Source organism: Kwoniella dendrophila, chromosome 10 (genome assembly GCF_036810415.1).
Source record: "Kwoniella dendrophila CBS 6074 chromosome 10, complete sequence".
NCBI lineage: Eukaryota > Fungi > Basidiomycota > Tremellomycetes > Tremellales > Cryptococcaceae > Kwoniella > Kwoniella dendrophila.
In genome coordinates this window covers 1,024,856-1,051,495 of record NC_089485.1, presented here as the reverse complement: position 1 = coordinate 1,051,495, position 26,640 = coordinate 1,024,856, and the positions used below count along the sequence as shown (strand labels likewise).

At 39.4% G+C, this 26,640-nt stretch overlaps 8 protein-coding genes across 8 annotated transcripts; 5 read left to right on the top strand and 3 right to left on the bottom strand.

The window, feature by feature from the left end:
- Nucleotides 1-291: 291 nt before the first annotated feature.
- On the top strand, nt 292-1,707 carry L201_007338 (uncharacterized protein; the record flags this gene model as incomplete). Its single annotated transcript, XM_066223046.1, has 6 exons — nt 292-395; nt 499-630; nt 735-779; nt 912-1,081; nt 1,173-1,258; nt 1,342-1,707. The coding sequence occupies 6 exons, from the start codon at nt 292-294 to the stop codon at nt 1,705-1,707; spliced, it is 903 nt and encodes a 300-aa protein (XP_066079143.1).
- An 829-nt stretch (nt 1,708-2,536) lies between these two features.
- Nucleotides 2,537-4,425, top strand: L201_007337 (uncharacterized protein; the record flags this gene model as incomplete). The annotated part of the gene is made up of 11 exons (XM_066223045.1): nt 2,537-2,690; nt 2,779-2,939; nt 3,014-3,025; nt 3,114-3,249; nt 3,333-3,514; nt 3,613-3,746; nt 3,822-3,834; nt 3,949-3,970; nt 4,051-4,164; nt 4,266-4,327; nt 4,390-4,425. 11 exons carry the CDS (start codon nt 2,537-2,539, stop codon nt 4,423-4,425), a joined length of 1,026 nt encoding a protein of 341 aa, XP_066079142.1.
- Nucleotides 4,426-5,072: 647 nt separating this feature from the next.
- Nucleotides 5,073-9,193, bottom strand: L201_007336 (uncharacterized protein; the record flags this gene model as incomplete). The annotated part of the gene is made up of 13 exons (XM_066223044.1): nt 5,073-5,602; nt 5,665-5,842; nt 5,917-6,626; nt 6,681-7,290; nt 7,344-7,510; nt 7,576-7,631; nt 7,686-7,913; nt 7,978-8,232; nt 8,297-8,378; nt 8,439-8,577; nt 8,641-8,677; nt 8,757-9,016; nt 9,161-9,193. The coding sequence occupies 13 exons, from the start codon at nt 9,191-9,193 to the stop codon at nt 5,073-5,075; spliced, it is 3,285 nt and encodes a 1,094-aa protein (XP_066079141.1).
- Nucleotides 9,194-9,793: 600 nt separating this feature from the next.
- On the bottom strand, nt 9,794-12,897 carry L201_007335 (uncharacterized protein; the record flags this gene model as incomplete). The annotated part of the gene is made up of 5 exons (XM_066223043.1): nt 9,794-10,538; nt 10,596-11,136; nt 11,190-12,216; nt 12,279-12,696; nt 12,752-12,897. 5 exons carry the CDS (start codon nt 12,895-12,897, stop codon nt 9,794-9,796), a joined length of 2,877 nt encoding a protein of 958 aa, XP_066079140.1.
- Nucleotides 12,898-14,443: 1,546 nt separating this feature from the next.
- Nucleotides 14,444-16,025, top strand: L201_007334 (uncharacterized protein; the record flags this gene model as incomplete). Its single annotated transcript, XM_066223042.1, has 2 exons — nt 14,444-14,866; nt 14,952-16,025. 2 exons carry the CDS (start codon nt 14,444-14,446, stop codon nt 16,023-16,025), a joined length of 1,497 nt encoding a protein of 498 aa, XP_066079139.1.
- A 468-nt stretch (nt 16,026-16,493) lies between these two features.
- L201_007333 (Fe-S cluster assembly protein DRE2) lies at nt 16,494-17,691 on the bottom strand (the record flags this gene model as incomplete). The annotated part of the gene is made up of 3 exons (XM_066223041.1): nt 16,494-16,552; nt 16,681-17,403; nt 17,514-17,691. The coding sequence occupies 3 exons, from the start codon at nt 17,689-17,691 to the stop codon at nt 16,494-16,496; spliced, it is 960 nt and encodes a 319-aa protein (XP_066079138.1).
- Nucleotides 17,692-19,586: 1,895 nt separating this feature from the next.
- On the top strand, nt 19,587-19,817 carry L201_007332 (uncharacterized protein; the record flags this gene model as incomplete). The annotated part of the gene is made up of 1 exon (XM_066223040.1): nt 19,587-19,817. One exon carries the CDS (start codon nt 19,587-19,589, stop codon nt 19,815-19,817), a length of 231 nt encoding a protein of 76 aa, XP_066079137.1.
- A 3,455-nt stretch (nt 19,818-23,272) lies between these two features.
- L201_007331 (uncharacterized protein) lies at nt 23,273-25,931 on the top strand (the record flags this gene model as incomplete). The annotated part of the gene is made up of 5 exons (XM_066223039.1): nt 23,273-24,334; nt 24,397-24,493; nt 24,557-24,762; nt 24,819-25,198; nt 25,259-25,931. The coding sequence occupies 5 exons, from the start codon at nt 23,273-23,275 to the stop codon at nt 25,929-25,931; spliced, it is 2,418 nt and encodes an 805-aa protein (XP_066079136.1).
- Nucleotides 25,932-26,640: the final 709 nt, after the last annotated feature.

Genomic DNA, 26,640 nt, shown 5'->3' with positions numbered 1-26,640 from the left:
AGATGCGTAATTAAGGACTAGACTTAACCTCATTGAGTTCGATGCGAGCAACCTGGAAACCATCGTGGGAAAATAGCATTTAACCGGAAAACCAATGTTGGCAAAAAGTTGAATTCGTTAAGTTACGGTCGCAATGCAATTCTACCCGTAAATCGAGGTATTGCTAAATGCCTTCGCAACTGCGTTGATTCGGACCACGATAGTATCATAATCTCATCACCATTAGTCAATGTGACTAGGAGGCGAGCTCTTCTTATTAATTCAAAACTTGGCTAGAATCATCAGTGCAAAATGGCAAAATCACGATTCGAATACGTTAGGAATTACGAATTACCTGATCCTTTGATACCTGGTACTTTCATTGTTGTCAGAATAGACGGTAGAGGTTTTCACAAGTAAGAATCCCATTTCATAATAGCTCTCTGAACTATTAACATACGAATGGCTATCTTTCCTTGTAAAGGTGTGTGACTTATACTTACTACTACAATTATCTAGATTTTCTGACGCACATCAGTTTCGGAAACCAAATGATAAAAGGGCATTGGATCTAATGGATTTAGCAGCTAAAACAGTTATGAATGAATACAAAGATGTAATATTGGCTTTTGGCGAGAGTGATGAATACAGGTAAGTAAGTCAAACCTAACTTGTGTGATAGGGATTGTCATCATAAGTTGAGCTATCGTTTGTTGTAGAGGGAGTTGAGCTGATTCACATTTATGGATTATAAGTTTCTTGTTAAGGAGGAATACGAAACTGTATAATAGGCGTAGAAGGTATGTCTGTCAACTCAATCGGTCTCTTCCGTCTTTCAAAAACGGATCCAGTTCTATCTGATTACGATTTGTAACGACCAAACTTCGTCATGTATTCTAAGTCACAAGGCTAACGTGTTGTTCTCATCATAGCAAAATCACCTCATCAATTGTATCGCTATTCACTTCAGCATACGTATTCCACTGGTCTGTATATCTCCCAAATACTCCCTTGCAGTATCCCCCAAGTTTTGATAGTAGAGCTGTCATATATCCAACTGAAAAGGAAGTGAGAGATTATTTTGCCTGGAGACAAGCTGATAGTAAGCCAGATCACTCTGTTTGCCTCAACCTCGTTTTCCTATGTTTTTCGATGGCATACATTGATTATTCTGTCTTTTCCTCAAACATCAGCTCATATCAATAATCTGTATAATACTGCTTTTTGGGCTTTAGTACAAGGTGGACAGACAACTACTGAAGCTAATAAAACGTTACAGGTGAGTTTCTCCTTCCCAAATCAACATTGAAGATGCCGAAATATTGATTTGATCTGTATATCTTTATCTGAAATCTAATATAGGGAACCGACTCAAAGGACAAAAACGAATTGTTATTCTCAAAATATAATATAAATTATAACAATCTTCCTGCTATGTATAGAAAAGGTAGTATATGTGTTCGACAACCTTTACCCATGTCCACAGTAGACCCACTGAGTCCAACACCACCGGTAACGCAACGTCTTGCGACAACAGCCGACATAATAGCGGATCACGATTCTTCGCTTGATCAGCCGAATGCCCAGCTGGCCAACGATGAGCAGAAACCCATAAAAAAGCCAAAGAAGGTGAAACCTTATGAAGGAATCGATGGAGAATTGGTTATAGTATATGAAGATATAATAAAAGATCAATTCTGGAACGAGAGACCATGGTTGTTATTGTAGTATGCAACGTATACACCAAAAAAGTTGGTGGTCAGGTCGTCTGATTGGGATCAACAACTCAGTTGGTACAATTGAAAGCTGGAAAGATCATGATTACAGTTGCTGAAACTAATTGACATAAAGTTAGGGTTACACTTGCCTTATTTTGGAAGTCGTAGCAGATCCTACACACGGATATCATAGCATATTACCCAGACACAACAGGTAGACCAATACATAGAGGAGATCGTTACTGCTTATAATGTAAAGCGAGCTTCAAACTACATTGCCATCCCGGTCTCTCTGTCCATCTTCTTAAATATCAATAAAAGTTTGCGACACACGACTTGCCCAACAAGCTGTGATAGCCACGTATAGGAGTACTGTATCATATCAGGTTGGGAATCGCTCGCTGATACTGGTGCTTGTCCAAGTTATCTGGTCCTCTTCTCTGGTCCTCTTCTCTCATCGTCATCCAGCATAAGTTACCGGTAAACAAATTCCGATCAACCATTTTTTATTACGTAATTGAACATTTCGTGATAAATTGATCTGGTGATTCGGCGTACTGGTGACATGGTAGTCCAAAGACCATATATGTCAGTTAGCATGCAATAGATCTGATAGCCTACAGATATAGACATATAGCATTGAACTTCGTCTTCCCGTTGACCTCGTCAAGCCTTACTGTACATAAACAGAGAGATAACGTAGTACAAGTAAAAAAGCCGTCTCGCTCCTCTGGTCAACTAAAAGGAATCACAAAATTCATCACTCGTGGTAGTCTCAATTCCTGAAAATCTCAGTAACTTTTCATCACTTCCTCAGCTTCCATCTGTCACTCAACAATATGTCTAGCTCATCTCCACAGGCTGCTTTAGCGACACCTTCGAAAGCTGCTCCGGTCAGTGTACCTACACCAGCTAAACCTGTTCAAGCACCTTTAACATTGTTGGAAAGTTTCTTATGTGGTGGTTTAGCAGGATGTGGTGCTGTTACTATTTGTAAGTCAACCAATTTCTGAGCTATATCTCTGGGTTTGCATTCACTATATTGAAGTTGATTTATTAACGGTTTTGGTACGTTTTATAGCTAATATACCTGAAACCATGAAAACAAGATTACAATTACAGGGAGAATTACAACGTCATAATCCAGGTGCACCAAGGGTATATAATAATGTATTTGATGTGTTTGTAAAAACTTGGAGACATGAAGGTATCAGAGGTTTACAAAGAGGTTTAGTACCAGCTGTAAGTTCAGATCTTGAAAGCCACAGTGGAAAAATCCGTTTACTGACAGTATGTCTATATTTGAATTTGCATAGTATGGGTATCAAGTGAGTTATGAAACGCTATCTCCTTGCTGCTCACCAGAATCTACAGATATTAAGCAAGCAGCTGATACTTGCAACCTCATGCCTGTAGATCTTACTCAATGGATCTAGATTAGGGTTTTATGAGCCTGTAAGGCGGTCTCTGAATAAGGCTATAGGGAGAAATCCAACAGAAGGGGTAGTGTCAACAGCTATAGTAGCAGGAGCAGCGACTGGATGTATAGGAGGTGAGTAATCAGAGTAGCAATCAAAGTTCCTCGCGATATGGTTGAACAGTACATGTATTGATAGGTGATTGTGATTTCAATAGCTGCACTTGGTTCCCCTCTTTTCTTGGTAAAAGCACGAATCCAAGCTTTCTCACCTGCTTTACCTGTCGGTGCTCAACATTATTATAAAGGTACTTATGATGCTTTGAGTACTATCGTTAGATCAGATGGTATTTTAGGTTTATGGAGAGGTATAAATACTGCTATCTTAAGAACTGCTATGGTGAGTGATGGGATATCTGATCATCTAAAATGATAAGCATATTTGAAACAAGCTTCGTAACATTGACTGACGACAAATCACATTTGGCAATTTCGTAGGGATCTTCAGTACAATTACCATCATATAATTTAGGAAAACACTATTTGACTAAATGGGGTATGAAAGATGATTCTTTCTGGACTTTCTTCATGGCTAGTTCTCTATCGGGTGTCTGTGTTTGTTTAATGATGCAGTAAGTTTCTTTTGAATGTTTCACTGAAACCGGTTTATGTTACTAGCAGCTGATGTTTGCATCAATTTCTCCTAGACCTGCTGATACCGTAAGTCAAAGATTTCTAATCTCATAACTGTGCTACTTCAGCTAGAGAACAGCATGTCACGAGTGTATGTATTCGGATTGTGCTAATATTGGTGTTCTGTCCGGTTTCGTCTAGGCATTGACAAGAATGTATAATCGTGAGTTTAAGAGATGTGACTACGTACTTTCAACGATATATGAAAGTTCACTTGCTGATATACTTTATTACCTGGAACAGAAAATACGATAAAAGACCCTATAACAGGTAAAGTTAGAGGAGCATTATACAATTCACCTATAGATTGTTTATGGAAAACATTCAAAGCTGAAGGTATTGCTGGATGGTATAAAGGTGAATTGAGTATTCGACTTGATTGTAATAAAACTATTTTTCCCAAATCAAGAAAGACTACCAGAAAGCTAATAACGAACCAATTTTTTTTTTGCTTCCAGGTACAACTGCTCATTTCTTGAGAATAACACCACATACAATTTGTACTTTAGTATTCAATGAGGTGAGTCGTGATTTCCACTTCATCCTTGTAGTTTGATGATTGATCATTTCATGTCGGCTTAGTTAATCATGGCGCAATATAAAAAAATTCGAAATTAGTAAATTAGAAAGTAGGTGTAGTGTTTTAGGTTGCAAGACTGAAATAAATGTGAAGGACAATCAAGCTTATATAGGATGACGGGTCTTCGCGGGAGTTTGATACCCATATAACTTGCTATCAAAACGTTTATAACATATGTGCGCAGAGGGAAACGGAGATCATTCAATGCATTTATCATCAAGCAGTTCCATCTACAGGATACTCGATTGCACTATATAAGCAAAGGTAGAACTAAACATATCTGTGTGATAGTATCGAATTTCACGAGCAACCGCATTTGCGTTTCTGATGATAATAATTCTGAATAATACAAGATCTCTCTCCCTTGCCACCTCCCCTCCCCCCTAACTTGTCCTCCGTCTTCCACTTTTCTTGCATACAACTTGTTTCTAGCAGTTTGGGCGGCTGGCAGAGGCAAAGCGATATTTCACTAAGCACTTCGCCAAGATCCAAGCCCTGTACATTGAGTCTAGGCTTAAGAAAAGGCAGCTAACGATCTTCATTAGGCTTTGATAGGCTAATCAGGACCTGATTATCGCTGTTGTCCGATTTTAACAACTCCTCAGCAGTCCACCAATCCCAGCTTATGAAGCTGAAGCTTCGACAACCTTTCAATAATCATCTAATTCTTTCTCATCTTCACCTTCTAGAATTCTGTCATTCCAGCTTGACTAGGAGCGACACTCAAATTATCGTCTTCTTGATCGCCATTGAACAAACCACCTTTATATCCATAGGCATACATCGATGCACCACTGGTAACTTCACTTGTAAAACTACCTCTTCTTTTGTTCAGAGGATTCAAAGCTGGGTTGATGTTATTACCAATTCCAATTTCACCTAATCTATCAAATTGTGAATAGCCGATTCCACCTAATCCAACATTATTGTTCACAGCATGACCATTAGATGGAGTGCCGTTTCCTCTAGTATTGTGACCTGAAGAAGGATTCAAGCCAGAATCAGTAGGCTGTTGGGAGATGACAGAAGATGCGTATCCTGTATATGTCTTGGGTTTAGATCCTCCTGATCCAGGGAATAAGGGGAATGCTGAATTGGTGACAGCTTGTGAAATCACTGATTGAGCATCAGATGGAACAAACGATAGGGTGTTGTGGGTTCGGTAGTATGATGGATCAAATCGACCAGCAGCTGGACCCGGTACACGGCCTGAATCTGAATATCAGAAAATCAGCTTGAGTTTCTAACAGAAATGGACGATATAGCTGAAAACTCACTTTTGTCCATATATTCGGCAGCTGGACTTTCTCGTCTCTTGAATGGATCCATTGCAGCAGCCAAAGTTTTCTTGGGTCTAGAGAATTGAATCATACTTGGTTGCAAGTTGGTCAAAGGACCTTCAACAAAGCATGATTTCTCTTTGTAATGAGTAAGAAGGTATAACCAAAGAGGGTGCTGCGAGTATGATATTCGATATCAGCTTCATTACCGCGCCCTACGATTGGGAAGCTAAAGGAACTATAACATACCTTGCTCAAAACCTTTGGGTTACCCAAAATAACAGTACCATATCTAGCTCTAGTCAAAGCAACATTCAGTCTTCTTGGATCATTCAAGAAACCAATACCTTGATGTTCATTCGATCTCACACAACTTAAAATGATATAATCTTTTTCTCTACCTTGGAAAGCATCTACAGAAGCAACTTCAACCTCTTTATATAAATCTTTCTTCAAACTTCCATGTAATTGCATATATGAAGCAACATAAGATCTTTGACCTTCATAAGGTGTAATTACACCAATTTGCGAAGGTAAAACACCAGATTTGAAGAATTTCGTAACCATTTTTTCAACATTCGAAGCTTCTGTTCGGTTTAAGAATGATGTTCCACTTGATGATATTTCTTCTGTACCTAAATTTTGATGGAAAAACATTGGTGTATCACTGACCGGCCATGGGAAGTCGACATTCTTTCTAAGTCTTTCAGGTGCAGTAACCCCATTTTGCAAAGTACCTTCGTAAAACATATTTGAAGGGAATTCTGATAAACATGGGTGCATTCGGTATTGAACTTGAAGTCGAATGGGTCGATTACCTAAAATTACTAATCGCTCAAATAATGATTGAGATAAACCCGCTCGTGCAGCTTTCTTGTTCATGATGACTGGACCAAGTTGTTGATGATCACCTACAAGAACAGCTTGCTTACAGCCCATGACAAGAGGAATCATACATTCTATATCTCAAGTCAGCTAACAATCCCAAGGAAACGTAAAGAGGATCAGCTCACCTGGTTCTGCTGATTGAGTAGCTTCATCAATCAATACAGTTCGGAATTTGAACTTGGCCAATCTGGGATCACCAGCACCAACACAAGTAGTACAGATAACATCTGCGGCATTTAAGATATCTTTTTCACAAGCTCTGACTAAACTTTTGTATTTCCTTTCATCACTTTGACTTAATTCACCAACATCATTTCTAAGTTGAATAAGTTTTTGAAGTTCTGGATGAGTATCGGCGTTGGCCACTTGACTATGTAGGGATAGGAAAGCTACGTTGGAATCTAAAGCTTCTCTTGATTTAGCAGCAACTCTAACTACCTTCAATCCTGTTTGATGGATCTTTTCACATAGATGATCGACAGCAACGTTCGATGGTGCACAAACTAAAACTTGACCAGGATTCATCTTGGCTAAATGGTAAACAATCGAAGCTGATGTGACTGTTTTACCTGTACCAGGTGGACCTTGAATCAAACTGAGTGGTTTTTGTAATACCGCTTTGACAGCAGCCATCTGAGAATGATTCAATTCAGGTAAATTAGGTGCTGAGAACCGTTTTGGCATTTGGGTCCGTAAGACTTGAGGTTCAAGCTCGTGACCAAGAAGTTTATGATACTGCATTTTATTGTCAGCTTGGTTTCACTCCTGTGATGCTATAGGAAGCTTACTATATATCCGCTGACACTTTTCTCATCGATAGCGAAAGTCTTCATGGCAGCTTGCATTCTATCGAAACTTGTAGCTTTCCAAACGAAATCAACAGAAAATCCATGGGTACAGTCGGAAGGTACACCATCATTTCTTCTTAATTCCAAGCAGATTTCATCGGAAACATCTGAGAAACATGGTCGTTAGCTACTAAAAACTCCGATTCAGGTGAATGAGTTAAGTATAGCTCACTGTTGGGAATTTTTATGACACTACCAATACCTTCCCAACCTTCACTTGATCCACCGCTACCACCCCAACCTTTAGACGAGAAAGCTTGCATCCCTTTAATTGCAGTTGACGAGGTTCCAACGAATTTCATTCTCAATTCATCTCCTACAGCTAATCTAACTTCTCCTGATTCTAATTTAGGCATACAAAACCAAGCTAATCTCTTTTGATTTAAACCCATATCCCATCTGATTGTGATATCGTTCTCAGTCTGAGATTCTTTCATTCTTTTATCGTAATCTGCTTCTATTTTTACTAATGGTCCGAATATATTTTGGTATTGATATGCGTCTTCGTATCTGGAAATCCAGAATATGTTAGCTATAGATACTTACCGACTCAGGTTTGACGGAGCTAACTCACCGCAATAAGATAGGTGCCATTTCCTCTTCACCAGATTGAGCCTCAGCATCTTCTAATCTAGCTTCAGGATTTTCTCGCCATAATTCTTCTAATTTAGAGATTTGAGCTAACGAGATCTGTCTTGCTCTCAATTGTTCAGCTTCCGATGGGATCTTGACTAACCAAGATAAGAATTGTCTATCATCAATTATAGCTGACCATTGTGAAGTATCCCAATTTATATCTCTCGAATTGGTTAAAGCTGCACATGGTTGTCTATGAATAACCGTATATCGATCAATAAGATATCATGTCGTCGGCCATCGCACTGTCAACTCACCGACAAAGTAGAACAACGACAGTATCACTCTTTGCAGGAATGAACCCTAACATAAAAACGTTCTTACTTCCACAGTTATAACCTAAATTACCATTGTTAGCTACATGTGTTTGAACGTTCCATGAACATCAGAATAGCTTACATTCTGGGACAGTATCGCCTAAAGCACTTTCTTTATGTAAGACAACCTCCTTATGTTTTGCTTTGACCAAATGGTTAACTATATGTGAAGCTGAGGTGTTTCCTCTTGAATTGCAAAACCATTTACTGCAGTGAAGACACTTAAGAAGAACATATACTTAGCTAGTGACCCGCGGTATTCATGTTATGCTACAGCTACTCACTTTGACAACACATTGAGGATTGTGTATACCACAATAGCTACATGACCATGATGATCGTAGGATCAGTTATCTCTCCAATTTCGTTTAGAAATGGATTTAATCATAACTAAACTCACGCGCAAGCATGTTCAACACCAACACCTAACATTTCTCTTTCCCTTTCCTCAAAATCGTCATCACCATATCTTACTCCATTATGGTTATCTGAAGCAAGACCCAAATCGTTGAATTGACTTGTTAAATCACCATTTACTGTTGATGATGCTTGATGATGAAGATGATGGGAATGATGTGGATTGCCTGATAAACTAGCATTTATAACTGAATTTGGAACTGCTGAATATACTGAAGTTAAATCATCGTCTTGAGGTCCGTACTGTAACGTACATCAAGTTGAAATCAGCATATATCGGTATAGGGTGGTTTCAAACGATAAGGGAAGAAAGGAAAATATCGAAAATTAGGTGGCAACAGCAGAGCAAACTCCACTGTCTCGATGAAATGAAAAAATGCGACATACCTGTGAAGCTCCTTCGAAATTGGAAAACTCCATATCGATCTCTTCTAACCCGTCTGTTGTCGTACGGTACGTATTTGGGTGATCAATTATGATCAATGATAAGACAATCAAGGTTAATGAAGAGTTGCAGAACAAAGAATTTTGGTTATTCGTTTAGCAACGGTAAGGGGGATGACAAAGGATGAAAAGGTGGCAGTCTCCGCCTTTCAGTGAATGCCTTGGTATTAACGTTGTTGTGATAATTTATACAGATTCTTTTTTCCGCATCTACCACGAAAGGATACGTATAGAGAGGGGGGGGGGGGGGAAGGTGGTGCAGATCGGCGGGACATATCGTTGACGACAAGCCCCAGCGAGTGCATGAATCAATGCAATCGAGGTATTATAATTTATTTATACATCAAATGGTTATAGTATTTACAACTAAGGATGTGATTTAATGCTATTTATGTTTATATTTTGTTTGATGTAACTTTATGAGATGCTGTAAGAATGATACAAAGTACAAAGAGTAGAGTGTGTGTTCCACTAAAAATACTCGAAGGCAAGCTTGTGGCATGCTACCAATTACTACTTCCATTGTTGAGCAACAGGATACCCTGGACTACGCTCAACAATTTAACTCATAAACCTCTATTTCGCATACTCCTTCTTCAACTTCTCTCTTCTGATTTCCCATTTTCTTCTTTCCTCTTCTTCCTCATCCATCAAACCTAAGACTAGTTCTTGAGGAGAATCATCTTCAACAGCTTTGTTGTATTCTTCTTCCCAACAAGCTTCATTCCACTCTTCATCACTTGGTTCAGTATTTGTATTGGTTTCCGTAGTAGGCAATATGTCTGAGGAGGGTGAAGAATCCGAATTGATTTCATTTGATGACGTTGAAGATGGATGAATGGAAATTGAATCTTCATCTTCAAAGCTTAGGCCTAATCCTGCTTTTTCACTTGCTCTTCTTCTTGACCTAATATATTGTGCTTTAACGTATTCTCTCTTCACTCTATCAACTCCTTCGTTCAGTCCTGCGGCTACTGTTTTGATCGGTATTCTTGTGGACGACCACTTATTAGAATGATTAGGTGATCCATTAGGTAAACCAGGTAGTTGCGTTAAAGGTCTCTCTTCCATTATTGAATGTAAGGCGGAGAGTAGGGGCTCATCAAATGGCTTAATATGTTCAGGTAATGGTGAAAAAGCTTCGACTTCTTTCTTGAACAGCAATCTACGTTGTCTTGCTTCGAGATCGAGTATGGACAGCGGAGAATATTCATCAATAGGCTTAGCATGGAAAAACTCCACTTGTCGAGACAAATATACTGATGCGGGAATAATGGACCGATCCACACTATGTGATCGTATCTCGGCGTGTGCGAGGTTACTGGAGATGGAGTTAGCGTGTCTTTAATGGTGTAAGATCCCAGTCTGTGATACTCACTTGGACTGCTTGAGAGAGGCCGAGGCTGCAGGAGGAATAATACTATTCTCGAGTAATATCGTTTCGTCCAACCCTTCCGGTAAATTCCATGCAGCCTTGATGACCGATTTAATTCCCAAATCAGATTTTTCCCCAAAAGCCTTATTTTTCATCATCTCTGTTAACGCACTCCCTCGTCTCTGCAATGATTGTATATCTGTGTCGGCGTGAGGCAATTGCTCTTTAGGGTAAGTTGTTAGGCGGACCAGCTCGAAAGTATTGCTGGATGTTCGATAAATGGGAATATCTTGGCAATAAGTCGACTTCGAAAGAGGATTTCTACTTCTGGCTGCAAAAACGAAAGGAGCTTCTCCGTCGAGATGATAGAGGTTGGCAGGAGTTGCGGTGGCTTCAGGAACGGAAGATTGATGACGCTCTCTAAATCTAGCAACAACAGCGATGGCGGTGCTCAGAGGTTGTAGTTGTAAGGGATTTGCGATTTTATGGTTAGCATGAGTCGAGGCTGACGATCGACCTCCGAAAGGATTGATTGAAAATACATCTGCAATAGGTGATCAGCTAATATCGCAGGTATGTCAGTAGCAGCTGACTTACGGATGGTTCCCTTTTCAGTTGCAACACCGATCCATCTGCCGCTTTCGTCCCAGCAGACTTGCTTGATTATCGCAGCAGTGTGACCTCTTCTCAATTCATACATATGCCATACCTGACCTTTCACGTCACCACTGACTTCCGCTTTCCCTATGCCGGCTGGATGTATTTCAACAATATGCATGACCTTTCCATCGCGGTGTGCTGCAAATAGGTGATTGCCATCAGGCGAGAAAGATAGGTGGGTAACGGGTGACTGTCGAGTATTGGACAAACGCCTGGATGTTTGTGGTGAAGAAGGGTCGATTGGTAAAGAGAAGGTTGAAATTGGTAATCGGAAATGAGCGACTGTTTCATGTGTATCGCTAGAGGTTTTAAGTTGTTGATCATTCGGTGTTATTGATAAAGATCTGCGGGATGTCGAGTGAGACCGCTTCATTGGGCCCTTTCTGGATTGTGAAGCGGGACGGGGAAATAGGTCAATGATTTTGATCCATTCTCCACCTGGAGTTGTGGAGGTCGAGGATGCGGAGGGCATATCCTCTGTGATGCTACAATCATCCAAACTCCTACTCTCGGTTTCCGCTTCCATATCTTCCTCTTCTGCTAGAGTACCGCTAGAATCTGTAGGAGCGCTTTTAGCTAGACCAGCAACCCGAGCTCGGTTGGCAGCTTTGGCACCCATCTTGATTCCTGCCCAAACACCTCTAGCGGCAGCTCCTCCAATCTCTACAGCAGAAGACATGATTGCTGCTTGAGTATCGTTACCGGCTGGATCCGATCGTCCGCGTTCTGAAGGAGGTGAACGTGTAGCTTTGAGCGTTGATGATGATACGATAGAACCAAGCCCCTCAGCGCCAGGTGCACGCGGCGGATCGAAAGTAGTGAAAGCTAACAAACGACCTGACAGGGTGATGACAGGTAGACCTGTTTTAGGATGTGAAGCTAGTTGCGTTATAGGCGAGCAGGTAAGGGATCCAAAGCTTGTGGAAGAGAAGAGGTGGACAGCCGGAATGGGTTGATCAACGGTCTAGTGAACGAGATCAGCCTGTGACATCCAAATATAACGAGCAAAAAGATCCAACGACTTACCACAGCAATAACTTTGGAAGATGCGACGATTGAGCCAGCGTTGCCATCACCAAGATCAACTCTTCTGATAGCTAGTCCAGTACGTAAGTTAATCATTACGAGGGCTAATGAACCATTCGCGGCCTTCCTTGAACCAGGAGTGAGCACCAAAGTAGCTACCAAAAGCCCTCCTCCGCTGTCTACATTCTGCATCAAAGACATATCTAATATCTGTTCTCTTCCTTCAAACGTCCGAGCGGCGGCCACTCCATCCAATGTTGATCGGTGAGCGTTCTTGTCATACTTGATAAATGCTATGGAGACTATTTCCTCTGGTGCTGAAAAAGTTTCGGGAATATGCGGATCATTAGGGATGCGACTGTCAAAGTATGTGAAGACTTGAAGAGCATGAGACTTGTGCGTTACAAGAAGCAGGGGTCTTGCACCAATGGTCAGTCCAAGCTTGTAATGAATCTCTCGGAGGCGAGACTTACATTCTGCCTCTGCCATCACCTATATCACCATATTGCCACACTGCTTTGGTGCCTCGTGTGTTTCTCATCCCTTTCCCGGACGACGTAGGGAGATCAAAAGATGCTTTCTGGGGTGAAGAAGGTAGGAAGCCTTTCAAAGGTGACATATTGACGAAAGAAGGTAAATGAGAAATTATTGGGCTCAGGATAGATGAGGAGTTATCGCTACACACAAGATCAGAAAGTGTCAGCTAAGTTGAAAAGCTGCATTTATACGACAAGAATGCTCACCTGAAATCTATAGCTGCAAGAAATGGAGACCGAAATTAGCTCGACGAGGATAAGGAGTTAGAAAATAGGACGCACGGAGACCCTGCCTTCTCCCGTTCCTTCTGCTTTTATAACCCCTACCATTGTCGGGAGTATGTCGATGTCGAGAGTTGTTGACATCGTCCAACGTAGGCATAGAGTATATCCAAAGATGATCGAATGCTTGAGTAGCAGTTTGACTTACAAACTAAATTTGTGATTGAACTGCAAAGTGGAATTTATGGTGGATGACAGGAAGGCCAGTTGACGCACAAAGGGGGTTGAGATACGGGAACAAGCATTAGCTATTATAACAATCTATGTTCTTATAGATCAGATACTTACACGTTCTTATCGTAATATACTAAATGTGATGAATGATACTAGTGTGAGATAAAGAGGAAGGTCTGAAAGTAAAATGGAATAGTACCCTAATCTGCTCGATATTTAACTTTGTTCCTCCTGAGTCGTTGGGTGGCAATTGATGTAAAAGATATACGACGCGTGATTAGCGGTTCCGGTGTATCTGTGTATGTATGTGTATTCGTGTGTACGTATACGTTCAAGATTATTACTCTGACGTTGGTGCTTGCAAGTACTGGTTCACTGTATGAATGTTAATGATTGGAAGGAAATGACAAGCTGCAAGAAGATACCGTGATACAGATGGCTATAGCAATAAACATAACAACAACATGAACGACAGCAACAACAACAACAACAACAACATACATGGACAGAGACCGGATATGAGTACCGGTTTGATACGGTTAGGTTCGACTCAGGCAGTCATCAGATGTTTCAAGTATGACGACGCTCTTACATAAGGTATTCAGGGTTGATTGTCATCAGCCTAAAAAGGAAACAACCTATAAGAGCGTGTCCCACACGTGTAGGGGGTTCGCAATTCAAGCAAGCTCAAGTAGTAGGAGGCAGCTTTGAAAGAGGTCATAACGTTTTTTCTGTATTTTACACTAACATCTGATGTGCACAGACATGATTTTGTGTGTTTACATGTTTCAGAAGTATCTACCAGCTGCAGTAAGGCATCAAAACTTCATCAAGGAAAATGTAAAATGTTAAAGAAAAGGGAAACCAAAAATTGATAGCTGACAACCTTTCTAATCATGTCTCTTCTTGTTTGCGGTATATCTTACTTCACCAAGAATTACAATTTGGTGATACTCGATATTGATTACTACCATTCGCTAACTGTCAGATATCCAAACCTCGGAATCCAATCGTTGTCACTCAATATTTCTGGCGATACATTTTTCCAGCTGACAATCATATAGTAAGCCTTTATTTTAACGAACGCTGACGAGAGATCCGACGGGTGTATATTAACGATTTGTTAATAATCAGTTTCCTTAATACCTCGGTGGATATAGCAAAAGCGAAAGGATGAACCAGCTACCTCAGATAGGAACTCAGCCTGAATTAATCGATTGTTCACATATATCCTCGTCCCCAATACTGGAATACGTTAGGGAATTATCAATCCTTCAAGATCCAGAATTTTTCGTCCTTGATGATGAGACAAACACTCTACCATCTACTCTCCCTCAACTTCCTCAGACTTCACAAAAGATACCTGAGCCATTCCCATTGACAGAAGATGATTTTGCCATTGTTAAAGATGTAGAGGAATTGAACAATTTTCTTGAAAAACGAAAGAGAAAAGATGCTGAAAGGGAGGAAAGAAGAGCGAGAAAAAGGCGCAAAAGAGAAGAAGCTGAGAGGTTATCGTTAAGTCAACTTCAAACTCGGGCTGATATAGTCACCAGAGAAGATAGTCATGTCGAAGAAGAGCGGACGATGACAGAGGTATGTTCGACTCTCAGCTAAATCTAAATATTCCCAATCAATCACCTATGTCTTAAGCTTATGCCAAATCATGGTGTATCTACAGAATACAATACAAACACATTCGGCAACCTGTGTCATTGAATTCACTCATGAAGAAGCTTCTCACTCTCTACGGCCACCATCTTCATCAACCATTCTTTCTTCTACAGGAATAACGGATGACGTTATACCTTCAACAACACCGTCATGCGATACAATGGTGTCGCAATCCGAATTAGAGGTAGAAGTCGGATCAGAAGAAGAAGCTCACCAAGATCTCGAAACATATGAACCACTTTCAAAAAGCTCGGATGTCTTTGAAAATGACGATCAAGATAGTATAGATTCAGACGAAAACATTCATGATGTATCTTCGAAATACAACGCTACCACGTCCTTCAGCCAGTCTCGCTCTGGAATAATACCCAAACAACAAGCTTCTCGTCTGTTAGAATATTCATCTGGAGAAGTCACAATCGAAGGAGCCAAATCACCGGAAGCATCTTCCTCTAGAACATTTGTCAGAATACCTCAAGAGGTATTATCTTATCAAAACTGGACGGATGATGATTTAGCAGATCTCTGTTCAAATTCGTCAGGTGCAGAAGAAGAGGGTGATAATGATGATATCAACAATGATGATGTCAGCGAGAATAGTAACGGGAATAATGATGAAAGTAGTAAAAATGAATTTGATGAAAATGAAAGGGAACAAGATCACATGGTTCAAATTTATCAACGTGAAGTTTCAGATATCAGTATCGATACAATAATACAGACCCCGACACGCTCTACGATGTTCAGTCATCCTCAGCCTGTCCAAAGCGACAGCCAGTCGAGGAAAGATCACTTACCAAATTCACCTATCTTAAAATGTTTTCCAGCTCTTGATCCATCATTATCACCTCCACAACCACCAAGAAGTCTATCGTCTATGTACTTCCACGAAGAAAATCCTTCCAACCTGAATGAACATGCTAGAACACCGTTTCTACCAAGTGCCTCTCCTTCTCCAACCAAAGATTCGTCTATGATATTTAGCGGAATCATTATTCCAGGTCATCCCAATTTTGGATTTGGTAGAATAGTTGAAGCCCCAATAACGACTGAAGAACGGTCAGGGGATATCGAGGATTAGCAGTTGATCATTTGACATAATAGACTTCATGTAAATAGATGATGAGCTTGATTTTGTTATATGATATACGTTGTAATTGGTTCCAAGTGAAATTCTCTCAATCACAGCGAGGTATTCAAATTGATAGACCGGAGCAATACGATTCTTATTTGATTAGTCAGTAGACAATAAAAGGTTGTATCAAGGAGTGTATATAGCCAATCACTTCTCTCGAAATAGGCCTTAAGTAATACTCAGGTAGTAGTCGTAGGGATTGATATAGCAAGATGTGCCGTTGCGCGTTGACTCAAACATCCCATGCAACTGATAGCTCATTGAACCGATTCTTGTTATACAATGCATGATGAAACAGAATGAAATCTACTTGGTTTGTGGTTTTATGCTTGATCTGAATCTATATGATGAACTTCTTGTCAAGACATCTATAATTGTGGTACTAAGTCGAAAAACTAATAAAGCGGAATAGGTTTAAAAGTCGTCTGCGATTGAGAGTTTGACTTGTTCTCCTGGTTTGAATGGTGGTAGACCTATAAAGAGGTAGATAAAATGTCAGCAATAATGTTCGATGAAATGATCATGATAACGGTCGATAAAGCAGATCAGGAACAGATCTTGCAGTAGGAAACGCAATAAAGGAGTCTGACCTTTGACTTACCTAAATAAGGACAACTTGAACATCTAAAAGCATCACCTAAATAACAAGAACCACAAGAACTTGTTTTTTTAGCTTCTGCTCTTTTTTCAGTTGGCCAAATACCTTCTACACCAACAGTAGCATTTTTTAATATATCTGGAATATCATCATCACCTTCTAAGAAGAAAGATTTTTGAGCTTCTTTTATAGCTAATTGAGTTTGATTTTCTTCTTCTTCTTCTAATTCTTTTAATCCACATGTACAATCTTTACATGCTCTTCTACGTTTAACTTTTTTACCATCAAATTCAGGAAATATACATTCAGGTCTTTGTTTATCTTCTGGTGTTAATAAAGATTTACCTCCATCAGGTAATAAAGGTGAATCTAATGCCCATAATGCTGCTTTTCTAGCTTTATCACCTGATCTCTTCAATGATAATGGTTTTGCAGAACCTGAACCATTTGATAAAGATACGACTGACTTAGGTAATGGAACTGAAGAAGATGATGATGCTGAAGGTGAGGTATATGTGATGATGTTTGATGATGGTGTAGGTAATAAAGGTGTAAATTGATTTGTAGCAAGAGAGGAGTGTAATGAAGTTAAATCTGTTTCATTATGTGAAAATGGTATGTGTATGAATAGTTGAGTAGAAGGCGGTATACTGGATAACAAGTTTGTGGGTAGAGGCAGAGGTAAGATGAGATGCATGGTTAAAGGTGGGGAAGGTAGGGTTGTGGCTGGAATAGAGAAGAAAGATTATACGATTAGCATACCGTCGAGCGGATAAGTAGTATAGGTATAGATACCAGTTGGTTACATCGATTTGTTATACAAATAACCTACTTACCATTGTCTAAAATACGATCAACCATCTCTCCTTGAACATTTCCCCCTTGATTCTTTAGTTCTGTCAAAACATTTTGATATTCTTGTATCCTCTCCATGGAACCGACTACCACTTGAGTAGTGGTTGAGGTGGAGGAAGAAGATGAAGAAGCGGTGGCAAAACCGTTAACGGCGGTCATTGTTGATAGTTTCTATGGTATTTATAATACTCTTAGATGATTCTGGTATGTATATATTCACGATGATATGTCAGTTGATGTTTGGCGATGTTTCAAGTTTGGCTGTAGATATCTGAAGGTATTGATATCTCTATGAAAGTTATATATAAAGTTATGGTTACAAAACATGACCAAGTGAAATTGATGGTTGATTATGTGATTACTAAGTGGAGGGATAATAAATAACTTGACTGTAAATACGAATAAATGAAAAAAGCTGACTCACAGTAAATTCACTACACTCGGTTCGTTGATATGGGAAATAGAACGAATTTACGTAAGATCAGAACAAGGACTTAACTTATGAAATTGATTCCGCTCTATTGGTACATCGCTGAAAGCTGTGGCAGTGAGCTCCTCTGAAAATATTGTTTTAACGGGAAACCGTGTGAGAGTGAAAACAATTATGATGCCTCCGTTGTCATGTCACGATCGAATCTCTTGTCTTAGCGCATGATATCAAGAAGTGTAGTTCAGGAAAGCTTAACCGAAACTCAACAACTATATGACTTCATATCTACGCGTGACTGCGATATCAGTTGATTGTGATTAAACTAAAATCGTAATCTGATAAGAGATCGCGTCTTCGCAATCAATATCATGTCATATCATAATTTGATTCGCATCGCGCTTGGATAAACAGATGATTGACGTGGATCATAAAGTGGGATCTGAATGGATCACTCCATCCAAATAGCTCGCTTTTTTATATCCTGTGTTTTCGAATTTCTACATGACATGTTTCCCGTTTCATTCCGAAAGTGATGATCAAATGATCGTACCATTTTGATCAGTTATACTGCTTGCTTCGCATCGTTGATAATGTCAAGATTGTTACTTTTTATGGATAGCGCTCACGCTTTGAATAAGATGTACATGGATGACAGAGATGAGTAATTCTCTATGCATATGAAATACATCATGATATCCAGTAAGGCATCTAAAAGGTGTCCAAAGAGGTTGAATTCCTTCATAGCCATTACCGCAATTATAGTTGGTATTTTACCTAAAGGATCAAAATGTTCTTTTTTTTGTTTTTCGGGTACCCTCGCGTGAAAGAGGAGAGGAAAGTTGTTTTCCTTTCAGTTTAGTATTGAAATATATTTGATTTCCGGTACATCAGATTTTTCACACCTGATCAATATTTTTATTGTTTCACATCCATAGCCCCACTTAAAAGGATGCGGAGTGGAGATTACCTTTCTTCCTTATACTTGTAGATATGGATCAATACGCATTTGGAAAGACGCGTTATTTACCTTAAAAGCTACCTGGTTCTAAAGAGAATCTACCGATTCAAATCGGGGGATGATTCGGGGGATTTCGCGGTACATTCATTTATAGTCAGACGATTCACCTTTTTTACACCCTTACTTTATAAACGGATGTACCCGAAATTCTAAATCCCACTAGTAGTCCTCCTAGAGATGATGTGCTCATTCATTATTGTTATTTATTTTCAAAGTGGGAACTCGGTGTGAGCATCCTCTGCATAGCACGTAATTTCTAAAGAAACCGAGAGATGTATAAGCACAAAGAGAATATACATATATAAAAAAGAAATATGAAGATAATCTGAACTCCTTCTTTTGTTCCTCCTTCTAAACATTTTTTCCATACAAAGATATTTATCACTTGGAAAGTCAGTCCGAATCATAACATATAACATATAACAATAACAACAACCTTTGTCTTTCATCCTTTATCAATCGTTCAGACTCAACTACGAAAGCATTCCGCTACTACCTTGACTCAAAGATACAGACCAATCATCTATAAATTCTATCGATTAAGTTTGATTGACCGTTACACACACTTGACAACCACATAAGCACACCAAAGTAATCGTTATCAATATGACCTCTCTCGCCAGACCTATAAATTTCCCTTCTTCAAGACCATCTTACTCAAGGTCGAACTCAGACTCCCCAAATTCATCCCCTAAATCATCTCATGTAGAACTTGGTACTTCACCACAACAACATCCATGTCCTCATCTAAGTCAATTAGTTCAATCTGTCGTAAAAGCTTATTGGGGTCAAGGTCAGAATCAAAGTATACGAACAAATGATTCCAGTAGACATTAGACGATCAGATCTGCATTCATATCCCTTTATCAGCTCACGTCCTTCAGACAACTATTCATCTCTTCATATGTCGCACCATGTAAAATCACCTCGTTGTATATAAACTGTCACATAAATCAAGATCAAAGGGAAAATTGCTAGACAAGATAATCATTATAATAAACCTCAAGCGTTACCGAAATTTCCTCGTGTTCTGTAAACACATCATGGAGTCTGCGTGAGGATCATGACAACCTTTGATCTATAGCAATAAATTTAGCTTAGATATCAATGGGAAGTTCAGACGGTAAAGAGGGAATCGTTGGAGGGGTCGCTAGTACACCACATCTGTTGATATTATCATATTCGCCAATTCGTATATACCTTACGAATGCGGATCATATATGCATCCAAGTAACTTACAATGAATCGTCTGTTTCATCGCACGCAGAGCATGGTAGAAACATTACTCATATAGCTAACTATACAGCTTCCTAACGAACGTCAGTGGGCATGTCGCTATTATGTGTGCCCACCTGACACCTGATCATGAATTGCAACGGTCAAGGCCGAGACTTCGGTCCAGTTTAGGGTCATCACGGATTACCAGTAAAACACGCACGACTGTGTTTAGTTGATCGCCCTTCTTTCCGCTTTTTCAGTCTTTGCTTTTTTATTTGTATACAGTGTTTTGTTTAAATCAACAATAAAACACATTCATGTCTGTTTGTACTAACAAAAACTGTCTGTTTTGCTTCTGTTTGTGTATGTTCTACTGATATTTCCTTGGTCTTAAAACAGTCTGATCATGCAAGGTCTAAATAATGGAAATAATAAAACGCTGGATTTACTATATATCTGTGCTCAAGCTCAATCACAGATCCTACAATACCATACTATTTCGAAGATCCGTGCGAATCACATCCAAATTCAAAATCACAAACATCATCCATCAAAAAAACTACACGATCAAAACATTATCATTCATCTTCATGTCAAAAGAAGCTAAAATACCTTGTGACCCCTCTTTTCCCACTAGCATACCGTACGTTGTTAAGGTGAGGTAAAGTCGAAGCTGATGGAGAATCTTTGCGTTGATGCCTGGGCCGCCGGTATCAAGTGTCGTCATCATCATGATATATAGATCTTCCTTTCTTATTGTACTGACCATGGCAAAATTTTTTGATGGGTAATATGCATACAATACCGCATTTGGGGCACCAAGCTAATCGATTTCCCCTCTCCTTACAAGCAAAAAGAAAAAAAATAATAACAAAAAGTGCACGTCCCAGTCAATTTTTTTCGCCTGTTATGTAAATTGGCGAGATTTCCAAACAAAGAAGGAGATTTTCACTTGGTATTGTAGACTTTGCAAACAAGGACACGTCACATATAGTTGAGGTATACTTCTTCACCATCACAACGTTTCTCTCACTGCTGTATCATCATCAGTGATACCTAGTTCTCTATAACACTTGTTGAAAATTCTTATCGACTATTTACTTTATTTCTCTTATTGATTTTCGATATAATAATCTATTGTTATTCTTATCTATCATTCCTTTAAAAATTATCATTTCCATCAATCTATAGAAAAAACCCTTCCAAAGGCTTGCTTATACAGTAGGTCCCCATCATACTGAAGAAAGAAAAAGCCTTTAAAGGGAGGTCGAAACTCTCCGTATTAACCTGATCCATCAATTTTTATTGTTCTGGTTATAACCATCCTTTACATTTCGGTATTCTTCATGTAGGTCAGAAAGATAATCTTATCGTTCATCTTCATCTTCATCTCGCTCATTCAGTTCAATAATGATCATGAACAGAAAATAATGAACTGATGACAATGTAATTCAAATTTGATAGATCTGAAACGCTTTTGATTCAACTAGAAGAAAATTCCCCCCTTGAACAAAAAAACACAATCTTCACCACACAACCTATCTTCCGCGGCTGTGTCTTCCTCATAAAATCACTTTCACTTCTCACTATTGCCTGTCACCATTCAACAAAGTATACATATATACACATTTGTCAAAAACGACATAGTTGATATCGTTCAGAAAAATCAACGATACATACAGATTGATTAGTTGAAAGTTGGTTCATTTAGTTACATTAACTCATTCATCTGCACAACTTCCACCAAACTTCTCAACTTTGATGAAGAAAAAGGTGCGTTCGAAAAAACATAAATATAATCAACCTTGGAAGGAATGTTGAATCTCCTTTTCTTTTTCTTCTTTCACTTAAAATCTCATCGTCTCAAATTCCTTTCTACCTTTATCAAAGTCACCTTGAATATCGCTCTGGAAGATTTCTTGTCTTCGACGCAAACAGTATATCGTACATACTCACAACAAATCCTATCTTGACTACTCTTTTAGAAGTCTACGATACTCTTCAAGACATCCGCCTAAAAACTTCAACATTGATTCTTATAATCGAAACACTAAACACAGCTGCCGGGTCACCTGCCTGACCTGAATTCTTGAACCCGCCAGTATCTTGTACCTAAAGCTCTACGTGACAGCGTAAAAGCTCATCTTCCTTACTTTGAGTCAAAAGGTGAGTGAGCCTTCAAATTTTCCATATGACAACTATTTGGATACGCATTCGGTCTCGGCAATCTTGATATGACGCTCCCCTACACGAGCCTGATCCACCATCCCACCATACAATTCAGGTCCTTTGTGACAAGCCTTTACGTGCATCCTTTGTACTCCTTCGCGAGGTCGCCGAAACTGATTCGTCAATCTAATCTTACCGAATTTAGTCTCTCCTTTCTCATAGACAAAGGATAGACATGCTGACGAAATGACTTGTACATCTATCTGCCCCCTGTGAACGCCTTGATCGATCCTTTGTTGTCTTGATATTTTCCTTGCCGCTTTCCCCAACTCGTATTCATGCTCGACATACACATCATAATCACGATGATCCTCCTTCAACGGCCCTCAATCATAATTTTCTCCTTTCTTGTCGATGACATCCTTTGGACTTGTAATGTTCAATCTCTCACCTCGTCCACTTACACTCCTCTGCCCGTTTTTTCCTTTGTTCCGCTACAGCATTTTAGATCTATCTATTACTAAATTCGCAGTCAAGGCAATCAATCTTCAACCAATTTAGGTGAGTATGCAAATTCATGCTTCTGCTCCACTCACGTTTGAAAGGGGTAGCCAAGCTATCTTGTCCGGATTGAATCGAGCTGACGTAGATAATCTTTTCTTGAATTCGCTGTCATCCTTACGCCTCCTCGACGCCAAATTTGTCTATATATCCTTTTGACGGATCACATTCATCCCCTTCATTTCTCTTTTCTCCAACACCTTTCTTTCTTCATATCTTCAATATTATCCTTTCATATACTCATTCACGGTATTCCTTGCAACTCTTTTGAAAAATTTACATCGATTATCGACATCATTACATCTTCTACCACAACCTTTTTCTCATAGGCTTACACCTGCACGATGGCTACCTCGATGTTACAGCTTTACCCTGATACTGGTCGAAATCAGATGCACCATGAATTAGTAGCATCTCCAGCAGGTTCTCCAAGAACAAGCAGGACTGCTTCTCAAGCATCTCTACACATCGCTCCCAGTAGTCATTATTCCCCTGGCACTGGTCATGAACAATCATCTCATCCCTTATCAGCTTACCAAAATCAACCGTACCGACCTTATCAACCTGCTTCTATAGGCTTACCTACTTCTGCCAACTTCTTGCAAAATCCCTACCCAAGTACTGCTCCGCCACTTTCATATTATCCAACCCCTACGCCTTTTTATGATCCAAGAGGATCCCAACCAATGATGCGAACAGTTAGTCATGCTCATCCAATGAATTCAGCTACAGAAGCAACTGTATCTTCGCGATATTCGTCATCACCTAATTCAGCTACTGGGCCACTTATGAATGCGCCGCCTACTGCTGCAGGTCAGCAGACTAATCCTTATCCTGGTATTGGCCTTCAAGCGCCCTCATTCAACTCCCAGAATAGTGAAGCTGATTCGAAACATATCAACCCTTCAGTATTCCAACCCAGTGGTAGTTATTCCATGTCGAGATCTACATCCGGTAACAGTGATTATGGACCTGAAACTTCTAGACTTGTCACACCTGCTTTCGAATATAGAGAAGATAGATTATCACCTGCTGAACAAGATTTACGAAAAGTCTCAGACAGTTTAGGCAACTACGAAGCTATAGGAAATAGAAGACTTTGGTCATCATCTTCATCGACTTTTACACCCTCCTTTGATTTACAACCACATTCAATTCATTTAGCGCCACATCCTCAACCTCAAACCGATAGTATCTTCTTTGGTGGTATGAAAAATAACAATTATTCAAATGATCATTTTACTATGTCATCTGAGAGAGGTGGAGATCAAAAACCAAATATCTTCTCAATGGGTTCCGGCAATAACAATAACGATGCCGATACTGATTATGAAAGAGAAAGACAAAATCAAATTATGAATAATAAGAAATTATTGGAAGATGTTGGTCTTGGAAATCCTTCCTCAGTACGTCTTATCGGTCGAATTATAATTTGTAAGGTTGATTGACTGATTTATTTTGCCAATAGTTTTCTTTCCGATCTGCTAGAAATAGTAGCAATGGTGGAGGACGACCTAGAAAAGCTTCTACACAAGTCAAACAACGTCTTCGTCTTGGTGGTCCTGGTAAGTCTATCTAATATCTGTTTATTATCGTTGAATAGCTATGCTGATCATCACCCTCATCAGTACGAGCCTCACCACGAATCAGAGAAATGGGACGAAATGTCTCTTATGCTAATCTCGATGATGACCGTAACACTCCTGGAAGCGATGAAGATGAATATGACTCGGATGCTATTGGAGAAGGAGAAGAAGACTTTAGACCAAGCAAAAGGTCCAAGGGATCTAAAGCTGGGTACAGAACGAAATCAGCTTCTTATAGTGTTCCCAAGGTAAGCTGCCTGTAGTGAATATTCTGCTAGGACACCAGCTTACTCAAAACTTATAGATGACACCTAAAACCCAGCTTTCCTTGTGGAGTCTCTTACAAGTTTATGGTGAAATTCCTTATCTTTTCCCACTATTCTACTATACTCTTAACAACGACCTCACCATCAACTCAGATTCTGTACCTTTAATCGGGTCTATTCCCTCAACTTGTACACCCATGAAAAAAGCTGAAACACTTCAAGCATTCTTTCATCGTGGAAAACGAGTTTTGGCTCAACTTGATGCTTTTACGTCTAGATGTGATAGGAAATACGAAGGTCCAGAGGAGAGATGGACTGAGCTTGATTATCACACAAGAATTGCCATTCGAGATGTTAGAAGAAAGGTTGTTGAAAGATGTGAGAATTACAAGTACACCAGAAGAGATATCCTCGACAAGTGAGTTGCGTTTCCCTTTCTCTCACTACCAAAAGCTGTACTAACTTGCGTTCACCATAGATGTCTCGGCAAGAACAAATGGCCTCCTATTGAGGATGGTTTGATCGAATGGAGAATCGGTATGAGCACCAATGACCCTGCAGGTGATCTTGTCAATGTCACTTTAACATTACCTACCCCTCCACCTGAAGTCTACAACCAACAAGTAAGATACGGAAATGTCTATTCAGGTAGATCAATCAAGCCTTTCCCGAGATCTAGAGTCAGTTCTTCAGTGCCAAGATCTGTCAGTGTCCAAATGGGTGAACCTGAAGATCTATACTCACTAAATCAAGGTCACCCTCAAACTGCTGGATACTGCACTATCACTTCTAGCAATAACAACAATACCGGATTATCAATTTATCCTCCACCTTTAACCTCAACTACCACTATGTATACCTCTTCAGCTGCAATTGCACCTGCTCCACCGATGTATGGTGAAGATAAAGTACCAATGTCTGTTCAAATGCCTTCTTCAGCTGCTCCTTTATCGATGACTTCAATCAACACCGTCCCTTCTTCAGCTATACCAGCTTCAACTACTGGTTGGAATGACAATATTCCAAGAGGTATGAAACGATCGAGATCTATCGAAGAATATGATCAAAGTCAACAACATTCTCAACAATTAAATAGTGATGAAATTGCGGAATCACCTGAAAGTGAAGAGAATGGCTATGAAGATGCTTAAATTGCTCACTCATCAACTTTGATTCAAGATCCCTATACCTGCAGATCCTATCTATATTCCAAATCTCTCCACTATATACCCTCTTTGTTCTATTCAATACCCTTCTTGTAGTATATATCAATTTCATTCCTCTTTTTCCGTAACGTTATGATCGATTTTTGTGTATCATCTTGGTTTCTCGGAATCTCTTTCCCTTTAGATTAACTCTTTGACAATAGAGTTTATAGATTGTAGTATAGATTTCTGAATCTGATAGTAAATGTAGAGAAGAGTGGTTGAAGGTGTATAGGTGCTAGATCACCGTAAGAAAAACACAAAACTCTTGTGAAAGTGAAAGGAGAGTCATAAATATCTTATGTATACAGTTAAAAAGAAAATGAGAATGAATTTGCATAGACAGTTGAAGGCAGCCATGTGACTTGCCAAAAAAGTTGATTGAAGCAGATCGATTTGCATTTCTACTTCGAATAAATTAAACTAACCAAAATAGCATAGATCATAGATATTATTATTTATGTATATATATATATATATATAAGTTGTATCAATCCATTCTTAGCTCTTTTACGTTTTAAAACAGATAAATTCGCTATATGGATATACCATCCCTCAACCGACTAAAGTCAAGAGTCCGTATATGCCTGAATAGAAAGAAGAAAATAAATTTAATCTTGCCCCCCTTTCCCCGTCCGCTCGTCAATGGTTTGAC